Raw genomic sequence first — 13,836 nt, 5'->3', positions numbered from 1 at the left:
TCTTGGTATTGTAGTACTTTTAAAGTTTTTTTTTTATCTGGTGAATGACACATGATGTAGTCCTTGTGCACATATTTTGCATGTCTGTGAGTGGTTAACACACCCAATTCAGATGACCAATTTGTTAGAAGTGAGCTGTGTGTATGAACTGTGTTCCAATCGATATGATCCCTACACCGTGCTCATTGCTCCCTACTCCCTGAAACAGAGGTGTACTTCACTTCAGAACATGGGCTGGAATTTGGAGCCACTGATGTAGCTTGTTGTAGTAATGTTATCTCTGGTATTCTGGTCTTTGAACATAAATGCATTCAGGTGGCGTGGCTTTGGATGGTGATTGGTAACACAGAACAGATAGTGATGGAGGACAGTTGTTGATGGACTATGCTCCAGAAAGGCGCCAAGGGCCTAAGAAGAAGAAACTTTTGAATGTCCTTGTCGAATGTCCTGTTTGATTTGGAAATGTCATCTGGAAGTGGGTTGCAATCAACATTTCATGTTGAGTTTAAGTGTGTTTTTTAGATATCAACCTAACATTAACCCTAAATGCATTGCATAGGGTTTTGAATAAGGTCAAGTAAAAAAAAAAAACGTCTGGTACTCTCTTCCAACATATCTCTTTCATTCTGTGTCTGTGGAGAGAGAAAAAAAGAGACCGGATAAAATTAAACCAGAAAGAAAAAAGTCTTTGAGAAATTTGACCCATCTTCCCGAAATTATATCCTCTCTGTGGACTCCTCCCCAAACCCATTCTAAACCCCTCCTCTTTCTATATTAAGCCACTCCCCTTCGGACAGTGTGTAGTTGATTTGTTGGAAGAGCTTAAATAAGTGTGAGGTCATCTGATGGTTCTCATTTCCTCACAAGCAGCTCAATCCAGTAGGGAGAGTCTGCTGGGCGAGGCTGTATGTTTCTCTTTCAAGTCTCAACTAAAAGAGAATTTCAGTGCAGAAACGCTGTGTGTTTTCTCTCACCCATTCTCTCTCCCTTCCCCTCATTAATTATTTTGGCTGGGTAACGTTTGCAGTAATGAATTCCTCGAGGGCTGAATCCCCTTGCCTGGCACCAGTCTCATCCCACCCGCCTCGTATGTGTCAGCCGATCAGATCTCAGATGCTGTCTGACACTCCTGTAAACTGTCACTTGTATAAGTGTGTTGTAACACTTGTTTCTATTGCTTGGTCGGACTTGAGTTTGATCAGATATTGAACCCCCCCCCCCCCCATTCTCTGTATTATTGAACTCATAGTCCTGTTAGATTTAGCATCACAGTTGTGCGCACGCAGAATGTCCCGTTGTCTGCTGTGAATCTGCAATGAATCACAGAAGGATGCAAACATGTGAGCTGCCTTTCGAAAGCTGTTTATTCAGAGAAAGCAGCAATGATAAATGCTTAATTTTAGGGCTGCAACAACTGATTGATAAAATCGATTATTATCGATAATGAAAATCATCGACAACGATTCTCACTATTAATTAGTTGGGTCTGTCCATACTGCACGTCCAACTTCAGCCGGTCGCAACAAGTTACAGCACTGAATAACGCATTTCTATGCACAAAAATGCATCTAAAAATAAAGTAAAATGAGTAAAATTATGTGATCCAGGCTGCCTAACATTGAGAATTTTTATTTTAAGCTTCAAGCTGATGCATTAGCATTATGGCTTGCCCTGTCATTCACTTTGACAGAGACATGTGTGCGTCCTCAGCACAAAAAACTTTCAGTTAGAGGTCATATCCTCAAATTCATGCAAGCCTTTCAATATTTGTATAACGGCCCATCCTGACAGTCTGGGTTAAGTTGAAATCTTTACTGAAACACAGTAGAGAGGGAGACACTGTTCAGCGCAAAAACATTCACTGTGCTGAAATATCCGTGGTTGAACATTAAATTTATGTTTGAAAGTCAACATGCGAGTAATTTATGAGAGTACTAGGAACTGTGAGACGCTTTTACAGGAAAAATAAATGACAGTAAGAGGAGAATGTGACTGTGATCAAAGTACATGCCTGGCATGTTTTTGCAGAACATTACTGTGATTTTATTTGTCTTAATTATCTTTATTTACATTTTTGATCTAGAGATTTAAACTATATTGCCTACAGTGATAAACAAATTTATTCAAACAAATGCATGTAGGGTTTTAACCAGTTTTGTAAGGTTTGTGCCATTGCAGCTCTTAACTAAAAAGTTACTGGTAATTACCTAAATCTATTTGTTTGCATTCTGTATTGGTTAGTCCTCAAATATGCGTAAGCTCTTTAGTTACAGTAGTAGACTATTTCTAATGCTATAATATAATTATGTCTGTTATCTATGAAAGAAAGGCAGAACAAATAGTCAAGTGCTTTATAATGTTTTTTTTTTTAATTCAGATAACCAATTAGTCAAAAAGTACATAAACAATGCCAGCAAGCATGCAAGCTGTTATCAAAGGCAAAGGAGGCCGTTTGTGTTATTATGTGAATAAATACAGTTTACTTGTTTTGGTTTGTTATTTGCCCAATAAATGACAATAACACTTTTAGATTAACTTTTTTTTTTTTTTTTTTTTTTAATACAGATTCCTAAAATATTTGTGTTTTCTCTATTATGACAGGTGGTCTAATAGATTGTTAAGCACTGTATTTTTTCAAAATGTTAGTTGCAGCCCTATATTATGTTATAATTTGTGTGTCTAGGAGTGTGCAAAGATGCTAATTTATATATTTGTTATTGATAGGGTATCTGATCTTTTCTTGCAGACTCGGGTGTGAATTCCATTGGAAAAAAAATGCGTTCACACCAACCAAACAAACTGTACTCTGACTTCAAATGGATTTTGATTATCATAGTTATGTTTGTGAACTGTGTTACACATCAGTCAGGGCTCGACAGTGTGAAAGCGCTTGCATGTGTGACTAAAAATAAATGTGTAAAATGCATTTAGGAGTGTGTGAATAAAAAAAAAGGCTCCTCTGGATCCTTATAGTGTTAAATTCAATGTTTTTCAAATATAAGGTTATAAAAAAAAGCTTTAAACGTCTTAAATGGTACAACATAAGTCTTAATTAATTTAAAGAGGTCTTGAAAGGCCTGCATTATTGGTAGTAGTTTAGGGTAGTTTTCAGGAGTGATGATATTACTACATCGAGGGTGAAGTGCTGAGAAGTTCTCTTCTGCCATACAGTACGTTAAAGTTAGAATTAATTATCCGCCTAGAAAATTGCCACCTTAAATTTTGTGCCACCATACTTACACTTGTAACTACTCATGTAACCATCTTCAAATATAGAAAACATGGAAGTGTTTGGTGTAGGGATGCACCGAAATGAAAATTCTTGGCCGAAACCGAAAACCGAAAAAGAGAAAACCAAGGCCGAAAACCGAAACCGAAACACCGAAAGAAATTATGCCAATTATTAGTACCATTGCATTTATTGCTATGACCGTGTACTACCTTTACTAAAATTAAGACATTGCAATTGCATAAATTAATATTAAAGTTTCAAAAATAATTACAATTACATAACTTATTTAAAAAAAAAACATAAAAATACATAATTACAAATGATGCAAATATTTATTAAGCACATTGCAACAATGCACAGTATAAAATAAAATTCAAACTAAAAATTTATCCCACTCATGTGTATATTTAATAATAATGTACAGGCCTACTGGCCTGCAGAAAGGTTTAAAATGAACTGTTCTCTCATAAAAACAAAGTGCATTTAGGTGAAGTGCATTTGAAATGTTTCTATGTGGGACTAGAAAGTGCATTACTTCTCCAGTTGGGAAGACTGTTATCACTTCTGGGGATGGGGACTTCAGACAGATAACCATCTAGCTGTTGAGCAGTTGAGCTTGTCATCTGCCTGACATTTGAGAAATATTTGAGAGAGTGTATTTAAATAGGGCCAGGGCATAAATAAACATTTTTATCAAATTAAAGCAGAAATCTAGCAGAAAATCTAGAATAAATATGGCTACAATCTGATATTATGAATGTATATATGTTTGTGTGTGTGTATAAGAACAAAATAGCCAACGTATTATTATTATTTGAGGCACTTTCTTGCAGAATTCCACTGAACATATCAGACAACGATGGTGCATGCCCCTCATCTGGTGCAGAGACCAGTCTTTTTTTCTGCGCTCTGATCTGTCTCCTGCGCATGGCGCTTCTCCGTCTCCACGCGGGTTCTCCGCATCCAGCGCGGCCTGGATAATTTCCGCATCCAAGTAATGGTCTTTATAACGCGGATCAAGCACATTCGCGATGAAGTGCAGAGGATCCGAAAAGATCTCAGTGAGACGTGTGCTAACAGACTCTATAAGACTGTACTTTTCTTTGTTTTTACTTCGTGGTCCGTCTTAATCTCTTTGTTAGGAGACGTTTTAGTGCTGCGAATAAAGGAATAAGAAGAGAGAGAATGTTCTCACTGGTGTTAAGTGAATGTCGCGGGGAGCTCGTGGTCTTTGCTATGCAGGTGCACGTGCAGGTCGCGGTTTCTGTTTGCGTCATCACAACATTTCGGCCGTGTTGTTTCGGTGATAAAAGTCTATCGGCCGAAAACCGAAAAGGCCATTTTCGGCCGAAAATTTTTGGTGGCCGAAATTTCGGTGCATCCCTAGTTTGGTGGCTTCTAAATTCATCCCTGTGTGGATCCTATGGTGCTAAGCTAAACGCTAACATAGTGGTGCTGTGTGCTACAGTGATTAAGTGCACAAGAATCACAAGATTTTCTAAGTGGAATGCATTTAAGTGTGTTAATTACACCTGAACATGCTGCACTTTTATTGGGAACTGAAAACCAATCACCAGAACTTTATAGATACAGACTAGAACTTTGCAAATAATTATATTTTTCTAGAAATAATTAAGATTTCCTGTAGAGTTGTGTGTAGTGGTCGACCGATAAGTTTTTCTGCATGGGCAAAGTGTTATTTTGACTTTTAATTTTACGGACCTGAGAACACACGGTGCTCACACTCTCCCTCTTGATCATGGTCTTCTTTAGCAGTTCTGTCTAATATGGATAGATGTTCGTCTAATAATCAGATAGAAAGGTTTAACAAAGGAATTAATGTATACAAAAAGTATTATAACAATTGCTTTTATATTATTAGTAATAGAAAGGCAAATGTTATAATACTTTCTCATTTCATTTGCCATCATCATTAAGCAAATACGCATTTATATCATTTAAACATATCTTTGAATGACTAATGAACATTTAATATCACAAACTTTGCAAACTTACTCGAATACAGACGTGAGATCTTGTGATGTGTGTATCCAGCATGATCGTGTGTTCTCTGTGTGACGTTCGCTCTGTGTGAATTGAATGCTTTAAACTTTACACTCGTGATTTCAAATTATGCTGCGCTTTATGCATTTGCCCACTATTCATGTCATTTTCTCTGCTGTATGTAAAATGAATGTTACCTTGGCTTTATTTGAAAAATATGATTCCCTATGCACACAAACTTCCCAGAATACTGAGTGTCCTGTTGGTTACAGTGAAAAATACTTTGTCATCTAAATTATAAGTATGTTTATTTTACACATCCATTGTCAAATGATTTCAGATTTCTTAAATATTAATTAAAATAAAAAAATATATACTATATCTACTTTATATCGGTGATTCGTGAGTGATTATTGTGTTGCCTAATGTGAGTTTGCGTTCACAGTGCCAATAGATGAGCATACAAAGACAACTGGAAATGAAGTTCAGAAAATAGATAATTGGAGACACATGATGGGAGACACGCACGTGGAAATTAATTGGCAGGAAGTCAGTGCTGATTTGAATTGCAAATGGACACCAACTTGTTCCCTGACTTGAATGATTAATATTTTATTGTTTTACTGAGTGAAATGCCACAAGTGTTTTTCAACAGAAACAAATAGCACAGTGGAAGGAGGGGGAAAAAAGAGAGATTGGCTTAACTGATAATAATGAGTTACAAGGTTCTGAATATTGCCTCTGAACTTTAATTTTGCTGTGTGTGTAGTATGCCTGGGCAATACATCCAATATTATTTGTTTTCATGGTGAATTTTCTGTATAAATTTTAGCAATATTGTGAATACCACAATTGTTTTTTAAATAAAGTCAAATTTCACAATGTGAAAATTGTTGTCTTTATATTGTCTCTTTTAACTTTAGTATCAAATATGGTGAATTGGTAAGTTAGAGTTCTGTAAATGCAATTGTTAATTGAATCAAATTTCAGCAACAGAAAATGTTTGAAAACAGAAAGAAAATAAAACAGTAATGTAGTTAGTGCTCTTCCAATGACATTTTGACTACCAGTGTCTGTTTTGTGCACACAATGAGAATAAGTTGTAACAGGTTGTGTCTTCGGTGCGGATGCACTTTGTGACCAAAATGATGCTAAAGTAGCAATATGTCAAATTTGTTGGGGGCGGTCTGTCGCCAATGAGCATTATTACAACCGGTTCTATTTATAGATGTTTTATAGAGTGTTATATATTATAAACACTTCACTTGCCCAGTTACCAAAATTTAATTATTTAATCTTTATTTTTGGCTAAATAATAAAATAAAAAAATGGTGCATTACTGATTTTTAATAAAACACTTATTTAAAAAACTTTTGTCACACCCAAATATATCAATTGTTCAAGGATAAAATTTTATTAAAGAGTATAAATTTTTAGCATTATTACTATATATTATTATTTTGCTGCATATAAATAATTACATATTCTTCCTAGTCTTCAAGATGTTTATTTTTATATAGATTTTACTTCAACATTTTGAATCTGCTTGACTATTCAGTCAAAATGATTCTACCGCTAATTGGAAAAATCATTATTTTAAACCGTTTCAGAGCAAATATATAAATGTTGAGATCTATTTTCTGTGTTGTTAAATAGCTGAAAAATATTGGGTTATAATTTAATTATGACCCAGCCCTAGTGTGGAGCTGGGAAATGGACGAGTTGCTCTGTACTTCTGGAAACTCTGAAACTTTTGAATTGACCTTTTTGTTCTCCTAATATTTTCTTTTTTTCTCACCTCCCCACCGTACACTTTGTTTTGCACTTCATTTTTTCCACTCCACAGCTCCACCATATTCTCTCTTATTCTCTTTTTCAAATCCTCGCACAATTTACAGATGGTTCTGCCGGGCCGTGGTCTATCTTTTCAGTCCGATACTAATTAGGGGAAAGAAACGTCTCCATCTCTCGCACGCACAGACGAAGGGACGTGCAGGTTGAGTGAGAAAGGAGAGAGGGGAGCGCAAGACAGTAAAAAATGGAGAGAGGAATGAGAGATGAAAGGGTGATGAGGTTGCATCAGATTGAGAAAAGAGAGGACAGTACTTGTATTTTTTTCTTTTAAGTTTAGCTAAAATCAAAGGTCCCCCAGTCAGCGTGTCTGGTAAATGTTCAGCTCTTCATAACTTTCTGATCTGACCAAAGAAAATTGTGCTCTTCTGTGAAGTAAATGAAAAAGTTATCTATAAGTGATTTATTTTAATAGAGAATAATAATTTTTTCTACCTAGCTCATGACCGTTAGGCTCTTTGACCATGTGTCCTTTAAACATTTATAAATGTCATTTATGGAGCGAGAAATGTACTTTTCTGTTTTAATTGGTTATCAGTCACGAACTTCCCTTGGACTGTTTTTATATCCATTAATTAGCCTTATTAATGACTTATTGTACTGTTTGATGAGTGGACAGTTTGGTGTTTCTGGTCAGTTCATTAATGGCTAGGGTGGATCCAGCTAACGATTAAAGTTCCTTAATTAGCAGCAAAAAGAGGAAAAATAAGGATTAGTCCTGAGGTTCTGTTTATTTCTTTATATATTGGTCTGAAGAAAAAAGATTGAAAAGGTTCAGAGGTTTGAGGGGAATTGAACAAGAAGGCCAATAAAATAATGAATGTTGCTTTTCTCCTGGAAAAGAGAGGGAGGGATTTTCACACAAGGGAAAAAAATTAATCGTTTTTTCTCCAGCATTATAAACACGTAGCTTGACTGGTTTAAACTCGCTGTAGTTGCTGATGGTGCTTCCGAATCTGGTTTTTGCTCTGACACCAGTGGTAAATGTAGACATATCAATCAGACGGAGATCAAACAGGACACAAGATGTGATGGTTTGTTTGATATAAAATATAAAAATATGACATGATATTCAATATAAATAAATAGTAAATAAGAGATATAAATATAATATTTAAATAAGTATAATAAATAAGAGATTAATTGTGCTGTGTACAGCCTCATTGATTACAAACAGGACTTTGTGAGATTGCATAAAACTGAAATGAGTGACTTTTTTTTGGGATTATAATTTAAATAGTTTTTGAAAATCGAAGTTTAAAGATTTTGAAATAAGTTCTCAATATCTGTTTTTTTCTGTTTTCTCTGCTACAGATTGTAAAACGAATGAACTGGACGGCTCACTGAAAAACACCTCAAGGTTCTGCCTGTATTCCTTTTATGTTCTCTGGGTTACGCTGAACACAAGTGTTTGCCCGGATCCTGGCGGCGGCTGTGAAAAACACATGTGTGCATGAGCATTATTTGCTTTTGATTGAGAAATCACGTGTGTGTGCTTTGTCGGGGACGTCCTGCGGTGGCTGGCGTAGTGACCCTCCCCATACCCCACCCCCAACGCTCAAAACTGGCGATGTCCAGGGTGCCGAGTCCTCCGCCTCCTGCAGAAATGACCAGCGGCCCTGTGGCCGAAAGCTGGTGTTACACACAGGTGAGTGAGTGCGTGTGTGTGTGTGGGGGGGGGGTTCTGGGTCAATAGGTGAATCTATATACTCTGAGACAAGGGTGCTCAATTCTGGTGGTCTACCTTCAGAGTTAATTCCATGTCTAATCCAACACAACTGAACCAGCCAATCAATCTTCATGGGCTTACTTGAAAATTACTGGCAGGTGTGTTCGAGCAAGACTGGAACTAAATTGTGCAGGAAGCTAGATCTTCCAGGTGTAGCAGCATTGGTGTCCCAGACACATATTAAGTCTCGTCCGATGCTAAAAATGTCTGATCAACAGGCCCATGTGGGATCTGCATCCTTTTTGTTTTTCTATGTTGAATGGAATTAGAAGTAGTTTTGAAATAACATTTTAAAGGTAAAAAATTACCTTTATTAATTAACTCATGTTCTTTCAAATCCCTATGACTTCATTCTGTGGAACACAAAAGGAGTAGTTTATCACAGTGTTAATGTTGCTCTTTTACATTCTGAAAAAAAACAAAAAACAAAAAAAAAGTTACCAGGCGCAGTTAAGCTTCATAAAGGAGCAAAACACACTCATAAAAGTCACTCAAGTTTTCATTAAAAAAAAAAAGTAAAAAAAGAAGATGAACTGTTTTCTATTTGAATGTTTTATAATGTTTATTTTGTAATGTATAAAATGTATTCCTGTGATGCAGAGCTGAATTTTCAGCATCATTACGCCAGTCTTCAGTGTTACATGATCCTTCAGAAATTATTATCAAATGCTGATTCGGTGCTCAAGAAACATTTCCATGTTGGAAACCATTGTGCTGCGTAATATTTTTGTGGAAACCATGAAACATTTTTTAAAGGATTCTTTGAGTAGAAAGTTCATTCAACAGAGCAGCATTCATTTGAAACTGAATTTATTTATGAGAATATAAAAGTCTTTACTGTCACTTTTGACCAATAAAACCCTTGCTGAGTAAAAGTATAAAAAAACTAGATTTTATATAAATATAAATAATATAGGCATATTACATAATATTAAATCTAATCTGTGTTTGAGAAAACATCTCTGTATGTATCTGAAGGATCTGTGTATATGTCTGTCTAAAGATGTATGGCTATTATCTTCTCTGTGTTCTGAGTGTGTGTGACTTCACAGGACCCTCCTGCGTGTTCAGAATCCCCTCGACTAGTGAAACATGTTCCATTAATGCTTTCATTTATCTTGCCATCATTCTCCCCCACCGTTTTTGTTTGAGGTCTTTATAATCCTTGTTCTACCCATCCTGTTTGTTGTCAGAACATGTTAAGATAAAAGGTGGTTTTGATGTGTTGCTTTTTGAGGTCTTGCCCAACACTTGCCGATCTAATGTAGGAATGGGATAAATGGAAGAATGAAGTGTCTTGTTCGTTATCTTGTGGGTTTGTGTTTGTCCAGATCAAAGTGGTTAAGTTCTCCTATATGTGGACCATCAACAACTTCAGCTTCTGCCGGGAGGAGATGGGCGAGGTCATCAAAAGCTCCACCTTCTCCTCAGGGGCCAATGACAAGCTTAAATGGTAAGATGGGGAGGAGCGCACATGGATTTGCATCTTATTTTAAGTTGTCATTTTAAGTTCTTTATTAAGTATAAATCAGAGTCTAGCTGTTGATGTAGAATTCTTTGTGTTCGAGCAGGTGTTTGCGAGTGAATCCGAAAGGTCTGGATGAAGAGAGTAAAGATTATCTGTCACTCTATCTGCTCCTGGTCAGCTGTCCCAAGAGCGAGGTTCGGGCAAAGTTCAAGTTCTCCATCCTTAATGCCAAGGGCGAGGAAACCAAAGCTATGGGTGAGATGGCAAACTCTTAAGAATATATATATATATATTTTTTTATTTAGTGAAGAAAGCAGTACCATAACGTATATACTGTGCTTTTAGCTTCCTTTATTTAAGTTGTCTCTTGTTTCATGTCCATCCAGTTTCAACTAAAAATATATAAACCATTTTTAAATAGATTTTTCAGCCAAAATAACTATAAATTTGAGTGATTTTAACACTTTCCCCCACATTGACGAGTTAATTTGAGTTATATTTCGGTGAATTGAATATTCAAATATTCATAGAGCAAAATATACTGTAGGCCATCAAATTTGAGTGAAAATCATCAAAATCGCTGTCGGTGGCTGGCAAAATAAATAAATAAAAATGCTGGCGGAGAAAGGGTTAAATTGCTCATACAGTGATTTTTGTCATGCCGTCCACCTCTAATCTAGTGTATAATTTGATCTCCTTAAAAAAAAAAAACACTGTGCATCAGTAAATTTCGTTCCCGCATACTCATCACAATCAGTTTTATGAAACATTTATTTAATCAGAGAGCATTTTTTTGCAGACTAGCTCTGTATGGCTTGATTCCTTTAGAGACCTGTAGATCCTACAGACACGAATACCTGTGAAACAAAGTTCATCTCAGAGTGGCATGCCTTTGAAAGTGTGATTGCTCTTGTATTTTCTGGGAAAGAAATAACTGTCAATGTGAACTTTTCCCCTTATAATATTAAATTTTAGGCAGGCGGCAGTGTTTTAATTGGGATTTTTTTGGGGTCAGGGCCTTCAAGTGGGTTTCAGAGGGTTTGGCCTTCAGTGGCACTGAATTATAGTCACTCAGTTGGAACAGCTTTATGCCTGATTTCGCTTTTTCTTCCAGCTTTTAAACCAAGTATTATTCATAGCTGGGGGTGTGTGTTTCTGTAAGGTGGTTTTGTTATTCTCATAGGAAAAATATTTCTGACATCCTGGCGTGGATGTTAAAACCTGGTGTGTGCGCATTTATAAATGAAATATTGAACAGATCAATATGCATACGATATGAGTGTGGGTGTGTGGTAGGTCAGTGAACTCTGTAGCTTGCAGGGTCATGGAGTTTATTTGGTATAGAGAAGAAATGGGGCAGAAGAAGTGTGTGTGTGTTTGGTTAGAAGATTTAGTATGCAACTAAACATTGAACTTTTTCAAACAGTTAAAGAGTTTTTGCTCTCTCCGAAAGTTCAAAATCCTGCCATCATTTACACACCTTAATGTCAAACCCAATGAGTTTTTTTCTTCCATGGAACATATATTGTAAAATGTAAATGTGAAATGACTGTTTTCACTGCACCTACAATGAAAGGACTATAGTTTTCAAATTGGATATAAAAAGCAACAAAAGTGAATGATAAAGTGACTCAGTATGTTGTGCATTACAGTAAATTACGGCTGTTTTGAAGCCATATGATAGATTTATGTGACGAACAGACTGAAATTTAGGTGGTTCACCGATAATCTCAAATAATCAAAATAATCAAATAATTAATTAAAGTTAAGTAATCTTTAACTGCTGCAACTGATCAGGAGATAAATTCGTGAACCAGATTAGTCTTATTCATGACAGATTTATATATATTTTTTTTTTTATTACCCCCCTTTTTTTGTACTGAATCATTTGCCAAGTGCAGCTGGGGCAAATGTCAAGGTTTTAATAAAATTTTAGTGTGTTCCTTACACAAAGCTATTGTATGGCTTCAGAGGACATGGAATATAGCACACAATATTTTTGATGCCTATATGCTGCTGTTTTTGTGTCATTTTAGAGCTTGACGGCTCTAGTCTTCTTCATCCACTTCTGTTATACTGCAAGAATGTCAAGGATATTCACCTTTTGTGCACCTTTTGCCCCCCACCCCCCCCCCCAAAAAAAAAAGATTTGGAAATGAAGTAAATGATGACAGAACTTTAATTTCTGAGTTCTTTATAGCTCTCCTCACTAAACATCTGCCCGTGTTTATAAGGGACTTACAGTAGATGCTTTCTCTTATCTTTGTTTACAGTGAACAGCAATGCACTAAAACAATGCAATGTTGTATAGTGCTGTACAAACAACAAACGCACATTAGCATTGAAAACCAATGTTCTTCACCATGTTTTATACAAGCCTGTATTAAATGTTATAATAAAGGTAGCGAGCTCCGTGTGGCCTGGAGAGATGAAACTGAGGTGCGAACGGCAGTCACACTCATCTTTTTGAAGAATCTCACATATGGGCAGAAAATCGGGAGTGAAAAAAGAGTGCCAGATTGTGGCAGCGAGATGAGATGAGAGGTTGAACAACCCCGTCTCTCATTATTTTCTGCACCTTAATTGGTGAGAAGGCACTCCTTGTGTTTTGCCCCATCCTCCAACTCTTTCCTCTACTCAATGCTCTCTTCATTTAGCGCCCCTCCGGAATTGGGAGGGGGGGTGACATGCTTGGGGCTTCCCCGGGGACGTGGGAGTGCCGGCAGCCACCGCACATTGATGGGGAGAGTTTTAAAAGCGGGACGGAGGATGAAAATATGGCAGCAGAAATTGCTCTATCGGTTCTGGATCATTTAGAATCCAATTTAATCCTGGCCTCCTCCTGGGGGAGAGCGAGATGAACGAGGGAGGGGTGGGGGAGCAGAGGTGGAGAGAGAGAAATAAAAACATAGTAAAGTGCTTTAATTAAGAGGGCTGTGAGAAGGCACTGGGACTCTGCAGCATGACTTGTGTTTATGGAGTCAGTCATGGGCATGATGAGGTGCAGAGGAACCTGTTCTTCTCTCAGGATCAGTATTCAGGTTTGACTGACAGATGAAACCAGTTTTAGGAATATATTTCAGTTCATGCCACACATTATAGACTCTCTGAGAATTAGTTAATCTCTCTCTTTTTGTGAACAGGCTTTTAGAAATCAAGATGCTGAAGGTCAGAGGCATTAGGCTAATAAAGAAACTAAAGATTCACACAGTTGTGGATTGGATGGATGTTGGGTAGTGTATAAACTACTCAGTTGACAGGTCTTTCACTGCATGCTGTGTGTAGTTATTAAGATGAGACTGCATGCTGGCAGATATTGATTCGGAATGTGCTTCATTGGCTATTGAGCGTTTGATGAATATTTACACAACAGAGCTTTACTGCTGTTGCTCTCAACCCCGTGTGGCCTGTAGCTGTTAAAAGTCTCATAGATCAACCTTTATAACACTGATGGTTTCACTGTAAAGTCACAGAAGGATGGGGATTTCATTTATAGTTTTTTAGCAACATGTGCTGAAGCTAATTGAGATGTGTAGGTCCGACATGCACATT

At 36.8% G+C, this 13,836-nt stretch overlaps 1 protein-coding gene across 2 annotated transcripts in view; it reads left to right on the top strand.

The window, feature by feature from the left end:
• Positions 1 to 13,836, top strand: part of LOC113044233 (speckle-type POZ protein) — a 64,279-nt gene that overhangs the window by 27,477 nt on the left and 22,966 nt on the right. For both annotated transcript variants that reach the window (XM_026204019.1, XM_026204029.1), the window contains 3 exons: positions 8,402 to 8,735; positions 10,148 to 10,269; positions 10,388 to 10,539. In XM_026204019.1, the coding sequence (XP_026059804.1) occupies positions 8,658 to 8,735; positions 10,148 to 10,269; positions 10,388 to 10,539 (352 nt within the window). In that variant the 5' untranslated portion in view covers positions 8,402 to 8,657. The remainder of the gene's footprint in view (positions 1 to 8,401; positions 8,736 to 10,147; positions 10,270 to 10,387; positions 10,540 to 13,836) is intronic.

The sequence above is a fragment of the Carassius auratus genome, chromosome 3, assembly GCF_003368295.1.
Source record: "Carassius auratus strain Wakin chromosome 3, ASM336829v1, whole genome shotgun sequence".
Taxonomy (NCBI): domain Eukaryota; kingdom Metazoa; phylum Chordata; class Actinopteri; order Cypriniformes; family Cyprinidae; genus Carassius; species Carassius auratus.
This window is presented reverse-complemented; position numbering and strand designations above follow the sequence as displayed.